The following is a 25,589-nucleotide window of genomic DNA, read 5'->3' on the forward strand; positions in this document are numbered from 1 at the left end:
GGGACTGCAGGCCTGGACCTGCCATCTCTGGGGAGGCTAGTTGTCTGTAGGGGGTGTGTGCTGGGGGCCTAGGCTCTGGAGGCCAGGTCAGGCCCAGTGGCATGCTGGGGGCATGCAGTGTCTATAGCACGCCCTGCACTGCAGCTGGTCACGGCTCACATGCCCACCCTTACCGGCACTGGCTGCAGCCAAGAGGGTCTGCTCCAGCCTGGGGTCTGTAGCCGACAGCACCTGGAGATTTTTCTCAGGTGACTCTTCATTGCTCCCTGACTCCTCGGCACTGGACAGCGTATCCGAGCCAGCAAAGATCAGGGACTCATCTGGAGAAGACAGGAGAAGGTTCCTACTCGGAGTCTGAAAAGGGGCTCGCAGAAGGGCCCTTCCTTCCCTGAGGCCCCGGTGGGGCTGGGGGAACTTTTCAGGAGACTCCAGGAACCTGAGCTGTGCAGAAGGAACTATCTCTTGCTCTAGAGCCACTGGCACCTGACAACAGAGGCCTAAGTCACGTCCCCACCCAAGACAGAGGGCCAGGAGCTGGGCTGGGGGCTGGTCCCAGGCCGGGCTTCTTATTCCCCTCACTAACCCTCCTCTGCTTTCTGTGCCATGAGGAGCCAGGTGAGGGCCTGCTGATCAGGGTCGAGCAGCAGGGGCCAGCAGCGGGAGCAGGCATGAGTGTCTGTGTGGAGCAGCAGGGCGGCCTGGCGCCCAGCCGGGTCCTGTGGCTTCTGGTCCCTGTCCCAAGCACGCTGCTCCCTCTCTGAGCTCAGCAGGGCTAGCAGGCTGAAGTCCTGGCGCACAGGCAGCAGGGGTGGGCCCCGGGGGGCTGGGCCAGGGCAAGGCAGCTCCTTCTCCAGCAACCTCCTCACATCGTCTGGCCCCAGGGAGCTTTGGCGCCTGGCACAGATATCCTGCCACTTCTCCAGCAGCTCCTGGCGCCGCGGCGGGGGGAAGGCGCCCCCGTAGGAGAGAGCGGCTGCACAAAGGAGAGCGTCCCCCTGGGCGGTGCTGCAGTTCTGCTCCAATCGCTGTCAGGAGACAAGGCAGGGTCAGCAGGGAGCCTCAGGCCCCAATCCCTGCCCCCGGGGGAGAGCCCCACACCCAGACCTTGAGCCCCACCCTCGGGGAGTCCTGTTCCCAGACCCCACCTCCGGCAGAGGAGTTCTGCTTCCAGATCCTGTACACCCTGTGACGAAGCGGGAATGTTCTTGATGTGTTATGGGGGATTATCGACCTGGGAAGGTTGCAGGGGAGTTGGGGGCCTGCATTGGGGAAGGGAGCACATCTGAGCACGTAACATGAGAACCCAGGAGTGGGGCTGGCAGCTTATCAACTGCTCAGGAGGGAGGAGGGCCCCAGGCCAGCTGCTCTGGGGTCTGGATGCTCTGGACACCAGGTTCTCGGTTTACCAGGTGAGTGCGAGGCTGTCCCTGCGGAGCGAGTGCCTTGTTCCCCTGGAGGTGAATGGGAGGAGGGTCAATGGATACTGGGACACGGGTGCTGAGGTGACGCTGGCCCAGCCCAACATGGTAGCTCCAGATCAGGTGATGCCCAACACCTACCTGACCCTGATGGGGGTGGGCAGGACCCCATTCAAGGTGCCCGTGGCAAGGGTACACTTGAAATGGGGGGACAAGGAGAGCCCCAAGGAAGTGGGGGTGCACCCCCATTTACCCACTGAGGTGTTAATGGGGGGGTACATGGAGAACTGGCCAAGCAACCCCCAGGGTACCCTGGTCGTGACCTGTAGCCAGAGCCGGGGAGGGGCAATGCGCCCTGACAACGGAGAGGGTACGTTGCCTGAGGTGCAGGACCTTAACCCAGGAACACAGCAAGGACATTCCCACATCGTCACAACCCCACTCCTAGCAACCCCTGCATCCAGAGTCTATACCCCGATCTCCAGCCCTCGCACCAGGTGGACTGACCCTACACATGGCCCCGTCCCTCCAGCCAGAGGGAGCAGCTCCTGGATGTGGGCATTGGCAGCACCAAGAGGTGCTGCTGCCTGGCTCTGACTACTGCAGTGCAGGGCAGCTCTGGATTTGCCTACAGGAGCTCCAGTCGTTACTGGGATGCCGGCTGCCCTGGGCGTCAGGGAGGGGACGGGACAAGGCCGGCCCGGTCGTTACCTGGGACGCCGGCTGCCCCGGGCGTCGGGAAGAAGAGGGGACGAGGCCGGCCCGGTCATTATCTGGGACACCAGCTGCCCCGAGCGTCGGGGAGGGGACAGGACGAGGCCGGCCCGGTCGTTACCTGGGACGCCAGCTGCCCCGAGCGTCGGGGAGGGGACGGGACGAGGCCGGCCCGGTCGTTACCTGGGACGCCAGCTGCCCCGAGCGTCGGGGAGGGGACAGGATGAGGCCGGCCCGGTCATTATCTGGGACGCCAGCTGCCCCAAGCGTCGGGGAGAGGAGGGGACGAGGCCAGCCCGGTCATTATCTGGGACGCCAGCTGCCCCGGGCGTCGGGGAGGGGACGGGACGAGGCCAGCCCAGTCATTATCTGGGACGCCAGCTGCCCCGAGCATCGGGGAGAGGACAGGACGAGGCCGGCCCGGTCATTATCTGGGACGCCAGCTGCCCCGAGTGTCGGGGAGGGGACGGGACGAGGCCAGCCCGGTGATTATCTGGGATGCCAGCTGCCCCGAGCGTCGGGGAGGGGACAGGACGAGGCCGGCCCAGTCGTTACCTGGGACACCAGCTGCCCTGGGCATCGGGGAGAGGAGGGGACGAGGCCAGCCCGGTCATTATCTGGGACCCCAGCTGCCCCGAGCGTCGGGGAGGGGACAGGACGAGGCCGGCCCGGTCATTATCTGGTATGCCAGCTGCCCCGAGTGTCGGGGAGAGGATGGGACGAGGCCGGCCCGGTCGTTACCTGGGACGCCGGCTGCCCCGGGCGTCGGGGAGAAGAGGGGACGAGGCCGGCCCGGTCATTATCTGGGACGCCAGCTGCCCCAAGCATCGAGGAGGGGACAGGACGAGGCCGGCCCGATAGTTACCTGGGACACCGGCTGCCCCGGGCGTCGGGGAGGGGACAGGACGAGGCAGGGCCGGTCGTTACATGGGACCGCAGCTGCCCCAGGCTTTGGGGAGGGGACGGGACGAGGCCGGCCCGGTCGTTACCTGGACACCGGCTGCCCCGGGCATCAGGGAGGGGACAGGACAGGACGAGGCCGGCCCGGTCATTACCTGGGACGCTGCTGCCCTAGGCGTCGGGGACGGGATGGGACAAGGCCAGCCCAGTCGTTACCTGGATGCCGGCTGCCCCGGGCATTGGGGAGGGGACAGGACAGGATGAGGCCAGCCCAGTCGTTACCTGGGATGCCGGGTGCCCCGGGCGTCAGGGAAGGGATAGGACGAGGCCGGCCTGGTCGCTACCTGGGACGCTGGCTGCCCTGGGCATTGGGGGAGGGACGGGACGAGGCTGGCCCCCTGGCTGCCCTGGGCGTCGGGGACAGGATGAGGCCGGCCCGGTCGTTACCTGGGATGCCGGGTGCCCCGGGCGTCAGGGAGGGGACGGGACGAGGCTGGCCTGGTCGCTACCTGGGATGCCGGCTGCCCTGGGCATTGGGGGAGGGACGGGATGAGGCCGGCCCCCTGGCTGCCCCGGGCGTCGGGGACAGGATGAGGCCGGCCCGGTCGTTACCTGGGATGCCGGGTGCCCTGGGCGTTGGGGAGGGGACGGGACAAGGCCGGCCTGGTCGCTACCTGGGACGCTGGCTGCCCTGGGCATTGGGGGAGGGACGGGATGAGGCCGGCCCCCTGGCTGCCCCGGGCGTCGGGGACAGGATGAGGCCGGCCCGGTCGTTACCTGGGATGCCGGGTGCCCTGGGCGTTGGGGAGGGGACGGGACAAGGCCAGCCTGGTCATTACCTCCACAGCCGCCGTCCAGTTGGCCACGTGCATTGCCACCGAGCTCTCAACGGTGTCAGCCTTCTCCTTCTCCTGCAGGACGTGATTGAGGTCGCGGGCCAGGGCCTCCTGATGCTCGGTGGCCTGCAGCAGCTCCACGCCCCAGCCCGAGCTCAATTCTTTCAGCTTCTCAGCCTGCAGGCGCCGGTCGCCCAGCCGCCCCTTCTCCGCCCGAATCTGGACCTTGCAGTGCTGCAGCTGCATCAAGGTGGGCTCCCAAATGCGCAGAGCCCGGTGGTACCAGTAGATGGCACAGATCCACTGGCACAGGGCAGCCGCGGCTTTGCTGACGCTCTGCAGGGAGGCAGCGCAGAAGCTCTCGTCTGACACCACCTGGCCCAGCTCCTGGAACAGGTCATTGGGGAGCTCATCCTTTGGGTAGAAGAGCAGCTCCTGGAGAGCAGAGAAGAGAGGGGTGAGGCTGAGCTTGGGGAGGGGGGGCCTCCTGGCGCACCCCAAACCCAGACCCTGACCCCCATCGTAGTGCCCTGGGTGGCCTTATTTGTTAATCCTGCCCCACACCGGGTCTTGCATTTTTATCCCACTTCCCCCAGCAAAGCCCACGGGGGCTGCCGACGCCCGCAAGAGCGAGCACATCACCCATGCTATTCACACCCGAACGGAAGCATGGCCGGGGCAGACATGAGCTACACACGCGTTTGACATGGGGACCGAGGAGGGATTTTCTGGTTTCCTGCTCGTGCTGCCATGGGGTTGTTTTGCCCACTCAATCCTGCCCACCACCAAGTGCACCCCACTATTATGGCAGGCGGGGTTGCCAGCCCTCCAGGATTGTCCTGGAGTCTGCAGGAGTTAAAGATGAATCTTTAATTGAAGCTTATGTCATGGGGTGGCCCCTCTAGGAATATGTCCAACCAAGCCTGGCCACCCCATGGCAGCGGGTCCTGCAGGCACCCAGTCCTCCTGCAGGGCTGTACCACAGAGCTCACCCCAAGAGCAGCGGGGTCTGTGGTCTCACAGGGACTTGCCTCTGCCCCCGGCAGGTGTGGGACTTTGCACAGCATGCCCTAGAGACAGGGGGATGTGGGAATGTTTGGTAATGGTTTTATGAACTATCCATCATAGACTCTTGTCTAGGTCCTTGGCAGTGATCCAGGACCCACACAGCTCCATGGGGGCAGGCCTGTGACCTCCAACACTCCAGAATTGGGCCTTTGGGTGCCAGCAACTCCTGTCTCCCGCTACGGCTCCCTGCAGTGAATCCGGCCAAGCCAGAATCCAGTGGGAGACTTCAGGGTGCAAGGCTCTTGTTGGGGGGCTGTTGGCCCCTCACTGACACTGAAGGGGGTTGATTGGCCCTCTCCCAGTACCAAAAGGAAGGGGGAGGGTCAATGGGAAGCCAGGCCTCTGAGACTGACCGGCCCCACGGGCAATGAGGAGAGGCCAAAGCTCCCGGTCAGCCTGATTGACAGGGCAGGCAGGCCAATGAGGGAGTCGGAGGCTGGGGCTGCCTGGGCCAAAGCAGGGCTGAGTTAAGGAGAAAGCAGGGGCCTGAGCAGAACTGGGAGCAGAGCCGGGCTGGGCAGAGGCAGAGGGGGCGGGGAACCGTCCCAGGGAGCAGGTCGGTCCTGGGAGCAGAGTCACAGCAGCTGGAGCCAGAGAAGCAGCCCAGGGAGCTGGAGGCAGAGCAGCAGTGGGGGTGGGGCTGGGAGCTGGGGTCTGGGGGCAGAAGCTGGGGGTGGGGGCTGGGGACTGGAGGTGGGAGCTGGAGGTGGGGGACTGGGGCTGGGAGTGGGAAGCAGGGACCAGAGCTTGGGGTGGGGGCTGGGAGGTGGGGGCTGGAGCTGGGAGGTGGGGGCAGGGAGGCAGGGATGGGGGGCTGGAGTTGGGGACTGGGAGGCGGGAGCTGGAGACGGGGCCTGGGAGGCGGGAGGTGGGGATGGGGGCTGGGTATGAGGGCTGGGGGCTGGGAGGCGGGGGTGCTGGGGGCAGGGGCTGAAGCTGGGGGAGGGGGCTGGGAGGCAGGGATGGGGGTGAGAGCTGGGAGGTGGGGATGGGGGCTGGGAGGTGGGGGGTGGGGAGCTGGAGCTGGGAGTGGGGGCTGGAGCTGGGGGCAGGGTCTGGGAGCTGGGGACAGGGGACTGGGGTGGGGACTGGGGGCGGGGGTGGGAACTGGGGCGGGGAGGCGGGAGGTGGGGCCTCGGAGCTGGGGTCGAGGGCTGGGAGCAGGGGGCTGAGGGCTGGGAGGTGGGGAGCTGGAGCTGGGAGGCGGGGGCTGGGGGTGGGGGCAGGGCTGGGAGCAGGGGGCTGAGGGCTGGGAGGTGGGGAGCTGGAACTGGGAGGCGGGGGCTGGGGTGGGGGCTGGACCTGGGGAGGGGGCTGGGAGGCAGGGATGGGGGGGGAACTGGGACGCGGGAGCAGCAGGCTGGGAGGCAGGAGGTGGGGAGCTGGAGCTGGGAGTGGAGGCTGGAGCTGGGGGCAGGGGACTGGGGCTGGGAGGCGGGAGGTGGGGCCTGGGAGCTGGGGCTGAGGGCTGGGAGGTGGGGAGCTGGAGCTGGGAGGCGGGGGCTGGGGGTGGGGGCAGGGCTGGGAGCAGGGGGCTGAGGGCTGGGAGGTGGGGAGCTGGAGCTGGGAGGCGGGGGCTGGGGGTGGGGGCTGGACCTGGGGGAGGGGGCTGGGAGGCAGGGATGGGGGGGAACTGGGACGCGGGAGCTGCAGGCTGGGAGGCAGGAGGTGGGGAGCTGGAGCTGGGAGTGGAGGCTGGAGCTGGATGCAGTGTCTGGGAGCTGGGGGCAGGGGACTGGGGCTGGGAGGCGGGAGGTGGGGCCTGGGAGCTGGGGCTGAGGGCTGGGAGGTGGGGAGTGGAGCTGGGAGGCTGGAGGTGGGAGCAGGGGGCTGAAGGCTGGGAGGTGGGGGCAGGGGCTGGGGGCTAGAGCTGGGGGCGGGAGCTGGGAGTTGGGGGCAGGGCTGGGAGCAGGGGACTGGGGCTGGAGCAGACCAGAGCCGAGTGCCGGAGCCGCTGGCTGGGCAGAGTGAGGGAGGCCCTAGGCACAGGGCCCAGCGCAGGGAGATGCCCCCAGGCCGAGGCCTTGCAGCCCAGACTGGGAGGGGGCTCGTAGCCCCCACGGGGGTGGGGGGCTGCCACCGAGATCCTGAGGGTGTGTGGCCACCGTCAGAGCGAGGGTCCGACCTGCGGCACAGCCAGGGCCTGGGCAGGCCCTGACATTCCCGGCCACCGAGCAGGGTGCCGGCTTTTCCCTCCGCCGTTTCCTTATTTTGAAGGATTTGCTGTGTAATAAATCGTGTTTGCTTTGAACTCTGTGTAATGATCAGTGGGACAGGGAGCGCCTGGAGTGGACAGAGCCCCCCAGAGTGGGGACACCCAAGCCCTGTCCTAAGTATGACAGGAGATTGGGGTTTGAGCCCCAGGAATCCTGGGCCCAGCCTGGTCGGGGGTCTGAGGACTCTGCCACCCAGGGGAGCGGGAGGGGAGCCCTCAAGTCAGGTGGGCCGCTGGGTAAGGGAGCAGGGGCTCAGATCCTTTCGCTAGCCCCCTGCACCGGAGGAGTGTATAAGCCAGGAGAGCTGCCCACGATAGCAGGACCATTCCCCTGCTTTCGCTCTCACTGAGCATGTGCAGCACTACCAGGCAGCCGTCCCAAGCACGGTAACAATTGATCAGTCACTGGGCTGAGAACTCAGACTGGCCCATGCCAGGGCTTCCATCTTCCCTTCCTCTGTCTGTAGACAGTCCCCTGTGTCTCTGAGAGCTGGCCCCGAGCCCTTTCCTTGTTCCTCCAGCTTGGGGCCTTTGCCCTGCTTTCCTGCCAAGAGCTGGGGGAAATGGCCGTCATCTGGGCTGTTGGTTGCAAGGTGTGCCTGTCCCAGCCACTGGGGTTTCTATTGTCTCTTCGGATCCTCCCTCCATTCACGTGTGTAGATTTTATTCAATTTGTTACTGACTTGGGTTTCCAACCAGGCTGCTGCTTGAGTCAAACCACCTCATTCCTTCTGGTTCCACGCCGGGCTTGTCTTCACAGAAACATAGAACCGGAAGGGATCTCGAGAGGTCAGCTAGTCCAGTCCCCTGCACTCATGACCATCCCTGACAGGTGTTTGTCCAACCTGCTCTTAAAAATCCCCAATGATGGAGATTCCACAACCTCCCTAGGCAATTTATTCCAGTGCTTAACCACCCTGACAGGAAGCTTTTCCTAATGTCCAACCTAAACCTCCCTTGCTGCAATTTAAGCCCATTGCTTCTTGTCCCATCCTCAGAGGTTAAGAAAAACGTTTCTCCCTTCTCCTTGTAACAACCTTTTATATCATGTCCCCTCTCAGTCTTCTCTTCTCTTCTCAGGACTAAACAAACCCAGTTTTCTCAATCTTCCCTCATAGGTCATGTTTTCTAGACCTTTAATCATTTTTGTTGCTCTTCTCTGGACTTGATCTCCAGTTTGTCCACAACTTTTCTGAAATGTGTTGCCCAGAACTGGACACAATACTCCTGCTGAGGCCTAGTCAGAGGCAGAAGAATTACTTCTCGTGTCTTGTTTACAACACTCCTGCTAATGCATACCAGAATGATGTTCACTTTTTTTGCACCAGTGTTACACTGTTGACTCATACTTAGCTTGTGATGCACTCTGACCCCTAGATCCGTTTCTGCAGTGCTCCTTCCTAGGCAGTCATTTCCCATTGTGTATGTGTGCAGCACTACAGTGGTGCATGCAGCACTGGAACCGGAGATCAGCGAGCAGCGTCCACTGGTCACACCTGCTCCCCGATGACCTCAAGTCTCTACTTTCTCAAGTGTATGAAGGGGGCTGAGTGACCAGCCAACCCTCAGCGCCTGCTCTGCTATCAAGTCCAGGCTATAAGCCTTGGCAGTAGCAGGGAAAGGAGAATGGCTTGTGGAATACATAGAGACACCACATCTCAGAGAACTCCAGTTACTAACAGTAACTTCCCTTTTCTTTGAGTGCTTCTTTACATGAGTTCTCTTCTGGTGGCTCCGAAGCAGGATATAGTAGATGGAGGAGGACACTCCAAGTCTAATTAGACAAAGCCTGCAAACACAGCCCTCCCAAATTGGGCATAGGAACAAGATGCATGACCCAAAGAGCAACAGCTAGTGAAAGTATGTTGTGATGTTATGAGTGTAATATAATGTCTCATTGAAAGGTGTGTGACGTTATTGGTATAAACTGAAACCATATAGAACATGGTGTTGGTGTCACTAGGCATAAATCTAGGCCTCAATGAACCAAAGCTTCTCCATGTTGAACTCTACTTGACCTAGAAAGCTAGCAGCTGTGAAATGAAATGTGTAACAGGAAGTTATCAGTTGCAGCACAGCTCAAACCGGTCTAAAGCAGTGGTGATAAGGCCTGTGCACCTTTTGCAGAAGGACAAGATAACTTGCAGAAGGAAAACTTACTAACGAGCTGCCGCGGCCAAGATTACTTAATGCACCTGCGATTACGTTACTGCTACAGGGGGAGGAAGAAGGAGGAGGAGGGGGCAGGGAAGAAAGAAGAAAGAGAAAAAAAAACTTATAAAAAGGGAAAAGCCGCTTGTGTAGGGGTGCATGATTTGAGGTGTTCGTCTCCTTGCACCGCTTTGAGATCTCAAATAAACTTTGTTTGCTTCTCCACCCTGGTGTGTTTATTAGCGCCAAGTACACCGGGCAACAAACCGCTGTTGCTTGGCCTCAGGCATTATCTGTGCCGGCAACAATGGTTTGCAACCAAGGTCCTGTGGCAGCACCAAATCTTATGTAAAGGGGGTCATATAAGGTGTCTAAGACCAGGTTATAGGTTGCTGGTTATGATTACACTGTCTGTGTGCATGTGTCATTTTGTAGTTGAAGTTATGAGTATTGCCTCTGTTCTGTCTGTACTTCAAACTTGTGCTGTGCTTCTGGGTGACACCCCAGACAAGTTGGTGTTAGCTCTGCTTACCCTGCTTGATGGCCCATTAAGGACCATCAGCTACACAACTGACCCATTGAGAGGAGGCAGATACGCCTTGTAACTCAGCAAAGTGCAGGGACTTGCCCATGTGACTCCAGACTCCATTTTGCTATAATTTTCCACAGTAAGAACAAAGAAGTGTCCTTACACCTGGAAAAGCCTATAAAAGGCTGATGCCTCATCTCCATATGGTTTTCAATCCTGCTTCCTACCTCTGGAGGGACTTCGCTACAAGCTGAAGCTCTACACAAGGGACTGTTGACCCATCCCAGCGGGGGATGTTCCAGAGACTTGATTTGAACCTGCAGTTTATTCCATCACTGCTACAAGCCTGAACTAAGAACTTTGCCATTACTGTATGTAATTGATTCAATTTAACCAATTTTAGCTCTCATCTCTATCTTTTTCCCTTTATGAATAAATCTTTAGATTTTAGATTCTAAAGGATTGGCAACAGCGTGATTTGTGGGTAAGATCTGATGTGTATATTGACCTGGGTCTGGGGCTTGGTCCTTTGGGATCGAGAGAACCTTTTTCTTTTACTGGGGTGTTGGTTTTCATAACCATTCATCCCCAGGATGGGAGGCACTGGTGTTGATACTGGGATACTGGAGTGTCTAAGGAAATTGCTTGTGTGACTTGTGGTTGGCCAGTGGGGTGAAACCGAAGTCCTTTTTGTCTGGCTGGTTTGGTGCCTTAGAGGTGGAAAAACCCCAGCCTAGGGCTATGACTGCCCTGTTTGGGCAATTGATCCTGAATTGGCACTCTCAGTTGGGTCCCGCCAGAACCGCATCGTCCAGTGGCGTAGTCAGCAGGATCCACACAACCAGGTCAATTAAGCTTTGGGTCAGAACCCCACACTATCCAAATTTGAATTTTGGTATTGAGAGTTTGGTTGGTTAAAGAGCAGTTGCAATGGGTGAGCAAAGAGCATATGAGGGTCTTGACAAAAAAGCCCTGGAAGATTTGTGTTCAGAAAAGGGGATAAGCTTTAGAAAGAAAGCTCCAAATCAAGAACTTAGAGATCTGTTAATGGTCAGTGATCAGGATGTAGGAGTGCAGCCCTTACCTGATACTACAGAAACTGCAGAAGCAATTCGAATAAAAACGGCAGCAAATAATCTGCAGCTGGAGCATGAACAAAAACTAGCAGATCTGCGATTGCTGGAAAAGCAGAAAATAGCTGAATTAGAAAGAGAAGCTGCTGAATGAAAGAAGGAGGCTCACAAGATGGAACAGGAGACTGCCAGAGTCCAGCTCCAAGTCAAAAAAGCAAGGGAAAAACAGCAGAAACTGTATCCTCTTGAAAATCCAGTTTATAACTATTGTGATATGTGATATTACTCTGGGCTGTTTTCTGTGTTTAACCAGTTCTGCTATGGCCGGGGAGAGGGGGAGTCTAACCTGGTGGGTAATAGCTGTTTGTCTGTGCAAGAAAGCAGAGTGTCTGTGAATGGAGTTTCTGAATGTCTGTCTAATGTCTCAGAAGTGAATCTGGAATTAGATCAAGAGCAAAAAGATTTCACTGGGGAGGAAAATGTTTCTCAGGAGCAGATTCAAGTAAATGGTCAGGTGGAAGCCCTAACTGAGGAAGGAAAGGGTAGATTTGTGATGGGTAATGGATTGGTGGCTAGTACAGCTTGTAAAAGTAAACCTGAAATGGGTAACTGTGATTTGCTGGAAGTAGCTCAGTGTAGTGAAAAAAGCAGCAGCTTATCTGTGGGGAGTGGCAATGTGCCTGGTAGGGAAAGTTTGGAGAAGCCTAGGCAGCCTTGTGAGCTGATGGCTTTGTCTAGTCAGCAGTGTGGGAAGACAAGGATAGTGGAAAATGAGTGTCTCTATCCCTTACCTGTTTCGTGTGTGGAGAAATGTGACAGTGAAGGAAATGTGCCTGTGTCTGTCGGGGTATTGACTTGCCTATGAAGGAAGCTACCTCAGTCTCCAAGCAGTTGTCTGTGAACAGCCCTGTGTGCTGGGACAAGGGAAAGGAAATCCCAAGCTGTGTGTCTGGTGAAGGAGAATGTGTTTCCGGCTCTTCTTTGTCTGTGGAGCAAACAGAAGGTGCCTTTCAGCCTGTGATGGTTGAGGGTGATTCAGTTGTCTCAGAGTTGGTTGTAAATACAGCTAAAGCCCAGGAAAGGTACGGTCCTAAGTTTGTGTCTACTGGGGAGAATGGCACTGTGACTAGGTTGCATCCAGTTAGCGTCATAGCAAAATCCCAGAGACCAGATAATTCTGGTGCTTGTAGTTGGCCAGTTGCTAATGTGTGGTTGGAAAAGGGTGTAGCAGCTCTGTCTGCTCAGGGTGATACCTTAGCCAAGGCACAAGGAGAGTAGAAAGGTGATTTAATTGTGTTACCTACTGACAGTTTGACAACTTGTAGCAAGAAGGAAAAGATTCCTAAACTTGTTCCAGGCCAGGGAAAGGAGATTGCTTCTAACCTGTTATCTAGAAAGTCTATAAGTTTGCCTAAAAGGGGATTGTGTAGAGATCTGCCTGATGGGCCTGAGGTAATTCTGAATATAAGTGAGATCCAGAAAGAGTCTGTTGTGAATCAGGAAAGTGTTCCTTTAGAGCAAGCCCTAGGTAAAAGGGGTAAGGGCAGAAGTTCTGAGAGGGGTGAATTGCTGCTTAGAAAAGCTCCTGGGGAAAGGAATCCTCAGGGTAATCTGTGCAAGCAGTTTACTGCAACTGAAGGGTGTGAAAGTGATTTAATCAAGGAAGTTTCAGTTCCTAACAGCCAGAAATTTTCTGTTGTGAATGGCTCCACTGACTTTCCTTTTGAAAGATCCAGTGGGGGGAGCTTTGAAAAGATCTCAGGCCATGTCTACATCTAAAATTTTGCAGCGCTGGTTGTTACAGCTGTATTAGTACAGCTGTATAGGGCCAGCGCTGCAGAGTGGCCACACTTACAGCAACCAGCGCTGCAAGTGGTGTTAGATGTGGCCACACTGCAGCGCTGTTGGGCGGCTTCAAGGGGGGTTCCGGGACGAGAGAGCAAACCGGGAAAGGAAACCAGCTTCGCCGCGGTTTGCTCTCTCGGTCCCGGAGCCAGCCAGCAAACCGCAGGGAAGGAGACCTGCTTGCTCGGGGTTCCGGGACCGAGAGAGCAAACCAGGAACGCCGCGGTTTGCTCTCTCGGTCCCGGAGCCAGCCAGCAAACCGCAGGGAAGGAGACCTGCTTGCTCGGGGTTCCGGGACCGAGAGAGCAAACCGGGAACGCCGCGGTTTGCTCTCTCGGTCCCGGAGCCACCCAGCAAACCGCAGGGAAGGAGACCTGCTTGCTCGGGGTTCCGGGACCGAGAGAGCAAACCGCGGCGAAGCTGGTCTCCTTTCCTGGTTTGCTCTCTCGGTCCCGGAACCCCGAGCAAGCAGGTCTCCTTCCCTGCGGTTTGCTGGGTGGCTCCGGGACCGAGAGAGCAAACCGCGGCGTTCCCGGTTTGCTCTCTCGGTCCCGGAACCCCGAGCAAGCAGGTCTCCTTCCCTGCGGTTTGCTGGGTGGCTCCGGGAACGCGAGAGCAAACCGCGGCGAAGCTGGTCTCCTTTCCCGGTTTGCTCTCTCGGTCCCGGAACCCCGAGCAAGCAGGTCTCCTTCCCTGCGGTTTGCTGGGTGGCTCCGGGACCGAGAGAGCAAACCGGGAAAGGAAACCAGCTTGATTACCAGAGGCTTCCTCCTTCCACGGAGGTCAAGAAAAGCGCTGGTAAGTGTCTACATTGGATTACCAGCGCTGGATCACCAGCGCTGGATCCTCTACACCCGAGACAAAACGGGAGTACGGCCAGCGCTGCAAACAGGGAGTTGCAGCGCTGGTGGTGCCCTGCAGATGTGTACACCTTCAAAGTTGCAGCGCTGTAACTCCCTCAACAGCGCTGCAACTTTCTGATGTAGACAAGCCCTGAGATAGAGTAGAAGCTGTTAAGAAAGTTGAGCAGCCCTATAACCACGTGGCTGTGTGTAGCCAGCTTGTTGGGAAGACAATGGTGTTGGGATAGGAATGTCTCCATGCTGATTCTGTGAGTGAGCAGTCTGTGCTTCAGGATCTAAGGACAGATTTGGTTGCTGGTGTTTCAAAGCAGAATAGTTTTATGGATAAAGGCTTGAGGATGCAGGAGAGAGCAAGCAAACTCTCACCCTCAGAGCCTTTGGATTTGTGTGGGATCTCTGTAAGACAGAGTCCAGCCTTGGAATTGGTAGCAGCTAAGAAATTAACAGCCAGTGTTTGTGTTGATGCAAATTATCTGGCTGGCAGGGAGAAAAAAGACTTGCTAATAGCTGTTAGCACAGAGAGCCCACCCCATCTGCCAGTGACTTCTGTTAGGAAAAAGCAGATCCAATCCACTGTTGTTCAAATTAAGTTTTAATCATTTCTGTTATACACTGGTATGGCTTCTAATCCAACACTAGCTGTGCTGAGACAGACTCAAGAATGGGGAGCTCTTGGGATGCAGTCAGTGATGTTTGTGTCATCCCTTCCTGCATCAATTTTGCGTTGGGGGTGTGATGTTATTGGTATAAACTGAAACCATATAGAACATGGTTTGCAACAAAGGTTCTGTAGTGGAACCAAATCCTATGCAAAGGGGGTCATATAAGGGGTCTAAGACCAGGTTATGGGTTGCTGGTTAGGATTATGCTGTCTGTGTGTCTGTAGCATTTTGTAGTTGAAGTTATAAGTATTGGCTGTATACTGTCTGTATTTCAAATTGGTGCTGTAGTTCTGGGTAACACACCAGACAAGTTGGTGTTAGCTCCGCTTAGCCTGCTTGATGGCCCATCAAGGACCATCAGCTACACAATTGACCCATGGAGAGGAGGCAGATACGCCTTGTGACTCAGCAAAGTGCAGGGACTGGCCCATGTGACTCCAGACTCCATTTTGCTGTAACTTTCCACAGTAAGAACAAAGAAGTGTCCTTACACCTGGAAGAGCCTATATAAGGCTGATGCCTCATCTCCATATGGTCTTCAGTCCTGCTTCCTACCTCTGGAGGGACTTTGCTACAAACTGAAGCTCTGAACAAAGGACTGAATGACCCATCCCAGCGGGGGATGTACTCCAGAGACTTGATTTGAACCTGCAGTTTACTCCATCACTGCTACAAGCCTGAACTAAGAACTTTGCCATCACTGTATGGAATTGATTCCATTTAACCAATTCTAGCTCTCATCTCTATCTTTTTCCCTTTATGAATAAACCTTTAGATTTTAGATTCTAAAGGATTGGCAACAGCGTGATTTGTGGGTAAGATCTGATGTGTATATTGACCTGGGTCTGGGGCTTGGTCCTTTGGGATCAAGAGAACCTTTTTCTTTTACTGGGGTGTTGGTTTTCATAACCATTCATCCCCAAGACAGGTGGCACTGGTGGTGACACTGGGAGACTGGAGTGTCTAAGGAAAGTGCTTGTGTGACTTGTGGTTAGCCAGTGGGGTGAAACCGAAGTCCTTTTTGTCTGGCTGGTTTGGTTTGCCTTAGAGGTGGAAAAACCCCAGCCTTGGGCTGCGACTGCCCTGTTTAAGCAATTAGTCCTGAATTGGCACTCTCCGTTGGGTCCCGCCAGAACCGCATCGTCACAAGGTGACAGGGCCAGAAAGAGTTAATTATCTCACAGACTGACCTGACCCATGGCCGAACTTTAGAAACTGGTTAGGAAGATACCTAAAAGAATAAAACTTTGAAATGCAAGTCTGCATTATTAGAGGTAGAAGGGGAGATGTTTGCTCAGGTTTTGTATGTAAGCAAACAAGTCTTGTCTATCGCTATGGCTTTGATTCAAAGATCAAAAAAGGAGTATCAGTATTTAGGAAGACACTTGAGGGAAATAGTATTATTGTCTATGTGTCTCTTTGAAAGTTGTAGTAACTAGTATCTGAACTGTTTATTGGATGAATTACCCTGTGCTAATTACCAGGATGGTTGGGAGAAGAAGTTAAGCCGATTATTTTCTCAGGCTGTGATGGAGTAGGGACTGTCTGTGTGGGGGATGGGAGAGCCGGGGTTACTTTAGGTGAGGGACCAGGACCTAAGCCTGTAACCTGAGCCAGGGAGCAGGGAGGTGTGTCAGCACCTTTGCCTAGGAAGGTGGACAGAGGAAGGGGCCGCCTGGAGGGAGTTAAGTTTAGTTTTAGGTTTTGGGCTGGGTGGTTGGAATTCAGGGGACTAAGCTTCCTGAGCCCCAGAAGGACTTGATTGAGGGGTCCTGGCTGTGCCTCCAAGCTCTGCTGTAACCTGCATTCCTGCTGTCCAATAAACCTTCTGTTTTCCTGGCTGGCGGAGAGTCACTGGGGGTCCCAGGAAGAGGGGTGCAGGGCCGGACTCCCCCACACTCCGTGACAACTGGTGGCAGCGGCGGGAGATACTGCACCCCGTGGACGGCGCTTCCTGCAGTAAGTGAGTGGGGAGCAGTAAACCCCCGAAGGGACGATTGCAGGGGTGATTAACCCCTGGGAGTGTGGGCCCAGTGAGAAGGACTTTGCAGTAACAGGGCCCCCCGGGGGATTGCAGTGAGCGGTCCCAGGGGCGGAGGAGTCTACAGCTTGACCCTGGCAGAGAGGTGGTGACCTCAAGAAGGGCTGGTGCACTGGGGGTCTCCCTGGAAACCGTGGGGAGTGACAAGCCCCCCGGCCTGTGAGTGCCCAGCAGGAAGAGGTTTGCCAAGCGGCGCGAGTGCGACCTGGTGGAGCTGTGCAAGCAGAGGGGGCTGCGCAGAGGGAGGCTCACCAAGGACCAGCTGATTGCCCAGCTGGAGGAAGGAGACCGCTTGAATGAACGGAGCCCTGTCTCTGGGGGAAGCAGCCTGGCAGATGCAGCGCAGGCACCAGTGTCTGTCCCTGCTGAGAGTGGTCAGCCGGCGGCTTAGGGCTTCCCGAGACCCCCCCTTCCTATGCCTAGGGGAAGGGCGGGGAGGAACTCAGCGAATGCCGAGGGCACCGTGACACCCCCGGCCAGCAGGGAATCGTCCCGGCAAACCTCATCCCCCAGCAGGGGATCCTCCTGGCGACACTCGGCATCTGTGGAGCAGAAGCGGCTGGAATGGGAGAGAGAGCTAAAACTGAGAGAGCTGGAGGATCGTGAGAAACAGAGGGAACATGACCGGGAGGAGAAAGAGAGAGAGCGTCATCATGAGCTGGAACTGGCGAGGCTGAGGGGCAGCGAGCCCCCAGCTGCAGTGAGTGAGGGGAGACCCAGGACTGCGCGGAGCTTTGATAAGTGCATCCTGGCCCAGCGTAAGGAGGGGCAGGACATGGATGACTTTCTGGATGCCTTTAAGATGGCCTGCGAGCTGCACCAGGTAGATCCTGCAGACAGGCTCCGGGTTCTCACCCCCTTACTGGACCCCAAGGCCGTGGCATTGTACCGCCAGCTGGGAGTGGAGGAGAAAGGGAACAACGAACTGTTCAAGCAGGCCCTGCTGCGTGAGTTTGGGCTGACTCCTGAGATGTACCGGGAGAGGTTCCGGAGTCAGGATAAAACCCCTAAAGTCTCATATCTGTAACTGGCCGTCCGCATGGAGGGATACGCCAGCAAGCTGGCAGATGGGGCCCAGACGATGGGGGACGTGTTTAAACTGCTGGTACTGGAGCAACTGTATGAGTGGTGCCCATCCGACCTGAGGCTGTGGTTGAGGGATCAAAAGCCAGAGAACCCGCAACATGCAGGGCGGCTGGCCGATGACTTTGTGAAGAGCCGGTCAGGGGGTGGCAGGCAGGACTCCCAAAGGAACAGGCCTGCTGCGATGCAGAAAGAGAGTCATCCTGGGACCTCCCAAAGGAGGAATAGGGAGAACCCCTCCCAAGGGGAACGCCCAGCGTCAGGGACAACCGACCGGTTCGAGGGGACCAAGGGGACATGAGCTGCTATCAATGTGGCCAGAGGGGCCACGTACGGTCCCAGTGCCCCAGGCTCAAGGACAGACTGAGCAGACCGACCCCACACCGGGTTAACTTGGTAGAGGCCCAGCGGGATGAGGGGCAGTGTTCTCAGGAAAGGGGGGCTATCCGCATACCGACTGCGAAGGAGGGAGGAGGGCCCCAGGTCAGCTTCTCTGGGGGGTTGGATGCTTCAGGCTCCGAGTTTTTGGTCTACAGGGTGGGCGTGGGGCTGCCCCTCCGGAGAGAGTGCCTTGTTCCCCTGAAGGTAGATGAGAGGAAGGTAACTGGGTACTGGGACACGGGCGCAGAAGTGACGCTGGCCCGGCCCGAGGTGGTGGCCTCAGATCGGATGGTGCCCAACACCTACCTGACCCTGATGCGTGTGGGCGGGACCCCATTCAAGGTGCCTGTGGCGAGGGTACACCTGAAGTGGGGGGCCAAGGAGGGCCCCAAGGACATGGGGGTACACCCATATTTGCCCACAGAGGTGTTAATGGGGGGCACCTGGAGGTCTGGCCAAGCAATGCCCGGGGTGCCCTGGTCGTGACCCGTAGTCAGAGTCGGCGAAGGGCACTGTGCCCTGACAAGAGGGAAGGTACCTTGCCCGAGGCGCAGGACCCTAACCTGGTGGGGAGGGAACGCCCAGGGACACGGCTCAGAGAGGCTGCGGCCTCAGATCCAGCCACCGAGAGAGAGCAGGTCCCCATCCCTGTCCCAGCTGCTGAGTTCCAGGCCGAGTTGCAGAAAGATCCCTCCTTGCAGAGGCCAAAGGACCTGGCCGACCTCAGTGCGGTACAGACCATGAGGAGAGGTTGCAAGGAGAGGTTCCTGTGGGAGAAGGGGTTCCTGTACTGAGAATGGGCTCCCCCAGGGGAAGTAGCGTCTTGGGGGATCAGGAGGCAGCTGGTGGTTCCCCAGAAGTTTCGCCACAAGCTACTGTACCTGGCCCATTACATCCCTCTCGCAGGGCACCAGGGAATCCAGCGCACCAGACGGAGGCTGCTACAGAACTTTTACTGGTCTAGGGTCTTTACCCAGGTCCGACAGTACTGCCAATCCTGTGACCCCTGCCAGAGGGTAGGGAAGGCCCAGGACAATAGGAAAGCGGCTTTGAGGCCTTTACCCATCATAGAAGAACCTTTCCAGAAGGTGGCCATGGACATAGTGGGACCTCTCAGCAAGGCGACCCGGTCGGGGAAGAAATACATTCTGGTGGTGGTAGATTTCGCCACTCGCTACCCGAGGTGGTGGCCTTGTGCTCTATCGAAGCAGACACCATGGCAGATGCGCTGCTGACCGTTTTCAGCCGGGTGGGGTTCTCCAAGGAAGTCTTAATGGACCAGGGGTCCAACTTCATGTCGGCCCTGCTCTGGTTCTTATGGCAGAAATGTGGGGTCCGGCACAACTGGACCTCAGCGTATCACCCCTGGTCCAATGGGCTGGTGGAAAGGTTCAACGGGACACTAAAGATGATGCTAAAAACATTTATGAACCAGCATCTGCAGAACTGGGACAAGTACTTACCTCACCTGCTGTTCGCGTACAGGGAGGTACCCCAGGAATCTACTGGGTTTTCGCCTTTCGAACTGTTATATGGAAGGCAGGTAAGGGGGCCCCTGGACCTGATGAGAGACGAATGGGAGAGGAAGGCTGCTCCCGATGGAGAGTCAGCGGTGGAGTATGTCCTGACCTTCAGGGAAAGACTTGCTGAGCTTATGGGCCTGGCCAGGGAGAATCTGGCCCGAGCCCAGAGGAAGCAGAAGGTCTGGTATGACCGCACGGCGTGGGCCCATGCCTTCGCCACCGAGGATCAAGTGATGGTTCTCATTCCTGTAAGGAAAAACAAACTTCAGGCTGCGTGGGAAGGGCCCATCAAGGTTGTCAAGCAACTAAATGAGGTAAACTATGTGGTGGAGCTTCAAATCGGGCACATCACCGTCGGCTGTACCATGTGAATATGATGAAGCCATACTATGACCGGGGGAAAGTGGTGTTGTTCGTGTGCGGACATTGGGAGGAGCAGGAAGATGACTCTTTCGTGGATCTATTCCCTGGGACAAAAGCTAGTTTCCTCCTGGAAGCAATTCCCCTCTCTGATCAGCTGTCCCTGGCCCAGCACACTGAGATCAGAGGGGTGCTACATCTGTACCGACAGCTGTTTTCCAACCAGCCTGAACTCACAAATTTGACTGTCCACCGGGTGCAGAGCGGGTCAAATCCCCCTAGAAGATGCTCCCCTTTTCGGGTCACTGGGAAAACTGCCCAGGACCTAGAAAGAGAGGTCAGGGACATGCTGGCTTTGGGGGTGATCCAGCTGCCTTCCAGCCCTTGGGCCTCGCCAGTGGTGCTGGTCCCCAAAAGAGATGGGTCAATCCGGTTTTGTGTGGACTATCGAAAGATCAATGCCGCACCGTATATGATGTCTACCCCATGCCCAGGCCTGACGAGCTCCTAGACAAGCTGGGAGGTGCTCGGTACCTCACCATCATGGATCTTACAAAGGGCTGCTGGCAAGTGCCGCTGGACGCAGAGGCCAGGCTGAAATCGGCCTTTATCACGCCTCTGGGGTTCTACGAGTTCCTGACCCTGCCCTTCAGCCTCAAGGGAGCGCCGGCCACCTTCCAGCGCCTGGTGGATCAGCTACTGAGGGGGATGGAGAGTTTTGCCGTGGCGTATATTGACGACATCTGCGTCTTTAGCCGGACCTGGGAGGACCACGTGTCCCAGGTTAAACAAGTGCTGGACTGACTCCAGGATGCTGGGTTAACCATAAAGGCTGAGAAGTGCAAGGTGGGGATGGCTGAAGTATCTTACCTGGGCCATCGGGTGGGGAGCGGCTGCCTGAAGCCGGAACCAGCCAAGGTGGAGGTGATCAGAGACTGGCCGGCTCCCCAAACCAAAAAGCAGGTCCAGGCCTTTATTGGGATGGCGGGGTACTATCGAAGGTTCGTGCCCCACTTTAGTGCCATAGCCGGCCCCATCACTGAACTGTGCAAAAAGGGGGAGCCAGACAAGGTAATCTGGACTGAGCAGTGCCAGGATGCTCTCCGGGCGCTGAAGGAGGCTCTGATTAGTGGCCCCGTTCTGGCAAACCCAGATTTTGACAAACCCTTTATGGTGTTCACTGACGCCTCAGACACGGGACTGGGGGCGGTGTTAATGCAGGAGGATGAAAAGGGGGAAAGACACCCCATCGTGTACCTGAGCAAGAAGCTGCTACCCCGGGAACAAAGCTACGCGGCCATCGAGAAGGAATGCCTGGCCATGGTGTGGGCCCTTTAGAAGCTAGAGCCATATCTCTTTGGGCGACACTTCACCGTGTGCACCGACCACTCTCCCCTGACCTGGCTGCGCCAGATGAAAGGAGCCAACGCCAAGCTCCTGAGGTGGAGCCTGCTCCTGCAGGACTATGACATGGACGTGGTCCATGTGAAGGGAAGTGCCCACCTGATAGCGGACGCGTTGTCCCGGAGAGGGGGCCCTCAACTTCCCCAGGTCACTGGGCAGAGTGACCCTACTCAGTTCAGTCTCGAAGGGGGGAGAGATGTGATGGAGTAGGGACTGTCTGTGTGGGGGATGGGAGAGCTGGGGATTACTTTAGGTGAGGGACCAGGACCTAAGGCTGTAACCTGAGCCAGGGAGCAGGGAGGTGTGTCATCACCTTTGCCTGGGAAGCTGGACAGAGGAAGGGGCCGGCTGGAGGAGAGGAGTTTAGTTTCGGTTTTGGGCTGGGTGGTTGGAATTCAGGGGACTAAGCTTCCTTAGCCCCAGAAGGACTTGATTGAGCGGTCCTGGCTGTGCCTACAAGCTCTGCTGTAACCTGCATTCCTGTTGTCCAATAAACCTTCTGTTTTACTGGCTGGCGGAGAGTCACTGTCAGTTCCAGGAAGAGGGGTGCAGGGCCGGACTCCCCCACACTCCGTGACACAGGCCAAAAGGCTGCTGGAAATGTATAAGAACCTGGGACACAATCCTGCTTTATCTCAGATCTGCTTTGGATTTCAAGAGGGGGAAACCTTAAGCCATAAGGATTGAGATTCCCAGTCACTGACTGGAGTCACTCTGAATATGGACATTGGACTGTAACCTATGGACTATTTCTAAAAGGACTTCTGGCAACTACAAACTCATCTCTGCTATTTATCTGAACTTCAAGAATTGATTTAAAGTCTATCTGTATACTGATCTTTTAACCAACACACTCTCTCTTTTCTTTTGTAATAAATTTTAGCTTAGTTAATAAGAATTGGCTATAGCATGTATTTTGGGTAAGATCTATGTTATAATTGGACCTGGGTGTGTGGCTGATCCTTTGGGATTGGAAGAACCTTTTCTTTTATATGATGAGATAAGATTCTCAGAAATCATCATCATATGTTTGCCATGTGTGTCTGGATGGAGGCCTGAGGCTGGGCACTTTAAGGGAACTGCATTGTTTGGACTTCTAAGTAACCAGTGAGGTACTATAGAAGCTGGTCTGTGCTGGTTGGTAAATCTAAGTATTGGAATAACTACCAGCTTCTGGGGTTTGTCTGCTCCGTTCTATTTGCAGTTCACCCTGATTGAGTGACCACAGCTGGCTCCCACGGGCAGCACCATCACCTATGTGTACCACTCAAATAGCAGCCCTCCACAGATCAGTGATGGGCATTCCCCTAAGACAGGCTGCCGAAGTGGCCTGGGCTCTGGTAGAATGTGACCTAACATGGTCTGGGAGGGTAATAGCCTAGGGGACTCTGCCTGAATCATTTTATTCCAGGCAAATAACATGACAGCTCAGAAAACAACGACAGGAGGTAAGGCAGCACCTCCCTGGATTAAATGAGGCTTCAGGAAAAAGGAGGTAAGTGAATGGACTAACATGAAGAGCAGTGATTACTTAGGGAGAAATTTAGGGTATGGCCAGGGTGTAACTTTATGCTTGGAAAAGTCAGACATGATGTTCCCCCATGGATAGCTTCCAGTCCACAGACCCTACATGTCAATGTCATGGCAATGGGCAATGCCATCTTCACAGAAAAAACAAGAAATAAGCTTGAGGCCAATGGCACGAATGGGGGTCCCATCAGACCTATACGTACCATATTAAGATTCCATGAAGGAGGGGGTTAGCTTATCAGAGCAGAAACTCTCAGAAGACCTTTCACAAACTTTTTGACTGAAGGATGAGAAACAACAGCATGATCTTCAATTGGTAAATGACATCCAGAGAGAGCAGCCAAATGAGCACACAATGTGCTTCGTGACAAGGAGGAGGTTTTTTAAAGGTAATAAAATAGACACTCAAGGATATAAGGGACTGATATCTCTCATGGGGAAAGATCATGCTGGGAAGCCCTGGATGAAAAACGCTTTTGTTCTGGAGTACAAATTGTCCTTGCAGACTGCTTTCTGTGCTGAATCAATAGGCTCTGTACTTCAACAGAACAATTCTTCTCCATGCCGAGACAATACAACTGGATGAAATGTTTTCCCATTGTTCTGTGTAATCAAGTCTGACAGAAACGTATCAATACTGGAGGTGTCACTCTGAGATTTCTGATTTCCATGAACCAGTGCTGAGGCCCTGTACTATTTGACCTTCCTTCACACATAGAATTGGGGGATAAGCATACAAGAGTCCCTGAGTCCAGGAGATTAAGAAGGCTTCTCTTTGAGAACTTGGACTCTGTCCTCTTTTGGAACAAAATACTTGGCTTTCCTGTTCTGTCAGCTATAAAAAGATCTATGTGGGGCGCACCCTCTGATTGACAATGGACTTGATGCCTGAATCCTTATTGAACCATTTGTGATTCTGAAAATGCTGCTTAGATGGTCTGCGAGCATGTTGTGTAGGCCTGGAAGATGAACTGCCATTAGTGTTACATTGTGCATTGCTTCCCTACACCAGAGCATTGATCTGGTTCCTCCCTGTTTACGTAAAATATGGCAGTGGTATTGTTGGTTCTTATGTGCATACTCAGATCTTTGATATGAGGTAGAAAGGTTACTCCTGGGGGGATTCTGTACCACTGCGCATGTGCAGAATTCATGTTTCCTGCAGATTATTTTTCTCTGCAGAAAATACATTCTGACAGAGAGGCACTGCAGTTTCGCCTTTCACCCACCGAGGGCTACTGTGGCATCAGAACAGAGGGCAGCCGGATCACCAGCCATAGCAGCCAGCTGCAGAGAAGGAAGAGGAGAGGCTGTGCTCCTCACAGCACCCTGCCTGTGGGGCCAGGGGAGGAGACACTGGATATGGGAAGGACCAACAAAACAGGGCACATGGGGCTGCTGGGGGGGATCACAGACTGAGGTTCAGAAGGGCTAGTGGAGGGGACACACTGGAGAGGGAGCTGAATGGGAGTGGGGGTGAAGTGCCACATGGGGCAGGTGCATGCATGGTCACATGGGGATGGGCAGGCTAAGTGAGGGGGTGCAGGGCCACATGGGGACAAGGGGCAGTGGGGGTGCATGGGATAGGCTGAGTGGGGTGCAGAGACACATGGGACTCGGGGACAGATGTGTCTGATTGATTGGGAGAGGCTAGGGGGTCAGCCAGGGTCTTCCATACGTCTCCCACCCACACCCAACAACCCTCCAGGTTCACACCCAGGCTCCTTCCCAGCAATTTACTTCCCTCCCCTTCAGCTCCTTGGTTACTCTGACCCCCTCAAGCCTTTGCACTGCTTCTGAGGGGGGCGGGAAGTCTGGTTCTGTATTAATACGCCTAGCAAGGAATCTATTTCTCAAAAACATTTCTTTTTTGTTGTCTATATTGTTACAAACTTGCTGACAGCTATTTTGAAATAAATTACCCAAATAATTGAAACTGGCACAATGATATGATGTTATTTTAACCAAATAAAATATATAGAATTTTGCAGAATTTAAAAATATTGTAAAAGCAGCAAAGAGTCCTGTGGCACCTTATAGACTAACAGACGTATTGGAGCATGAGCTTTTGTGTATGCATCCAATGAAGTGGGTATTCACCCACGAAAGCTCATGCTCCAATATGTCTGTTAGTCTATAAGGTGCCACAGGACTCTTAGCTGCTTTTACAGATCCAGACTAACACGGCTACCCCTCTGATACTTAAAAATATTGTGTGCAGAATTTTTAATTTGGTGGAGTAGAATTGCCCCAGGAGTAAAATGCCACACAGGTAAGTTGTATCATTTTGAATTCCAGGATGTTGATATAAAGTCAAGCCTCTCTTCGAAATCACTGACACTGTACAGCAGTGGTTCCCAAACTGTGGGTTGTGCCCCCATAGGGTTGCACCCTCAGCAGATGGGGTCGTGGTGATCACTAGTGTATGGAGGGCACCATTTTGCTCCACACAGCGTGACCTTGCGTGTACGGTGTGCATGAGCTTATAATGCATGGAGGATGCCATTTTGCTCTTCAAAATGGTGACTTCCATGCTGTCTGGGGATCCGGGAGTAAAGAATTCATTAGCATGGTTGTGAAACTTATGTCTAGAGTGAACCCTAACTGAAGCTTATTACCAGAGCTGGAGTTAAAGGTTCGGATTAAAGCAGTTTTGTTCTCTCCAGAACTTCCCACCAAGTGGGTAGTGCCCAATGCTTCATTGCTGGGTTGGGGAGCCCATCTTGACAATGTTACAATAAAGCAGGGGTTTGCACACTTGTTCCTGGCCCTGTCAGACCAAAATGTGACACACTCTCTCAGCTTAGAGCTGCAATTTTAAGCAAATAAGAGATGTAATTTGGTAAAAGACAATTTTTTGTTAACTGATATAGCTTTTGTCATATTAAAGTGTTTAAAATGTTCATAAGGAGGAGGAAAAAAAAATTCGCGATCGGAGGTACTTCGCCGGCAGCTCCACCGCACCACTTTCTTCTGAGATGGACCGAAGGACT

General features: G+C 55.4%; 1 protein-coding gene across 3 annotated transcripts in view; it reads right to left on the bottom strand.

Moving 5' to 3' along the window:
- The window catches only part of DNHD1 (dynein heavy chain domain 1), a 210,088-nt gene that overhangs the window by 17,182 nt on the left and 167,317 nt on the right, over nucleotides 1-25,589 (bottom strand). Inside the window, exons 32-34 of one of the 3 annotated variants that reach the window (XM_030546775.1) lie at nucleotides 3,872-4,303; nucleotides 584-1,025; nucleotides 174-320 (exon numbers count right to left, since the gene is read on the bottom strand). In XM_030546775.1, the coding sequence (XP_030402635.1) occupies nucleotides 174-320; nucleotides 584-1,025; nucleotides 3,872-4,303 (1,021 nt within the window). Of the gene's footprint in view, nucleotides 1-173; nucleotides 321-583; nucleotides 1,026-3,871; nucleotides 4,304-19,292; nucleotides 19,549-25,589 lie in introns of those variants that run through there. The other 2 variants (XM_030546778.1, XM_030546776.1) reach the window with 2 other exon arrangements.

This window comes from Gopherus evgoodei, unplaced genomic scaffold (assembly GCF_007399415.2).
Source record: "Gopherus evgoodei ecotype Sinaloan lineage unplaced genomic scaffold, rGopEvg1_v1.p scaffold_49_arrow_ctg1, whole genome shotgun sequence".
Lineage (NCBI taxonomy): Eukaryota > Metazoa > Chordata > Testudines > Testudinidae > Gopherus > Gopherus evgoodei.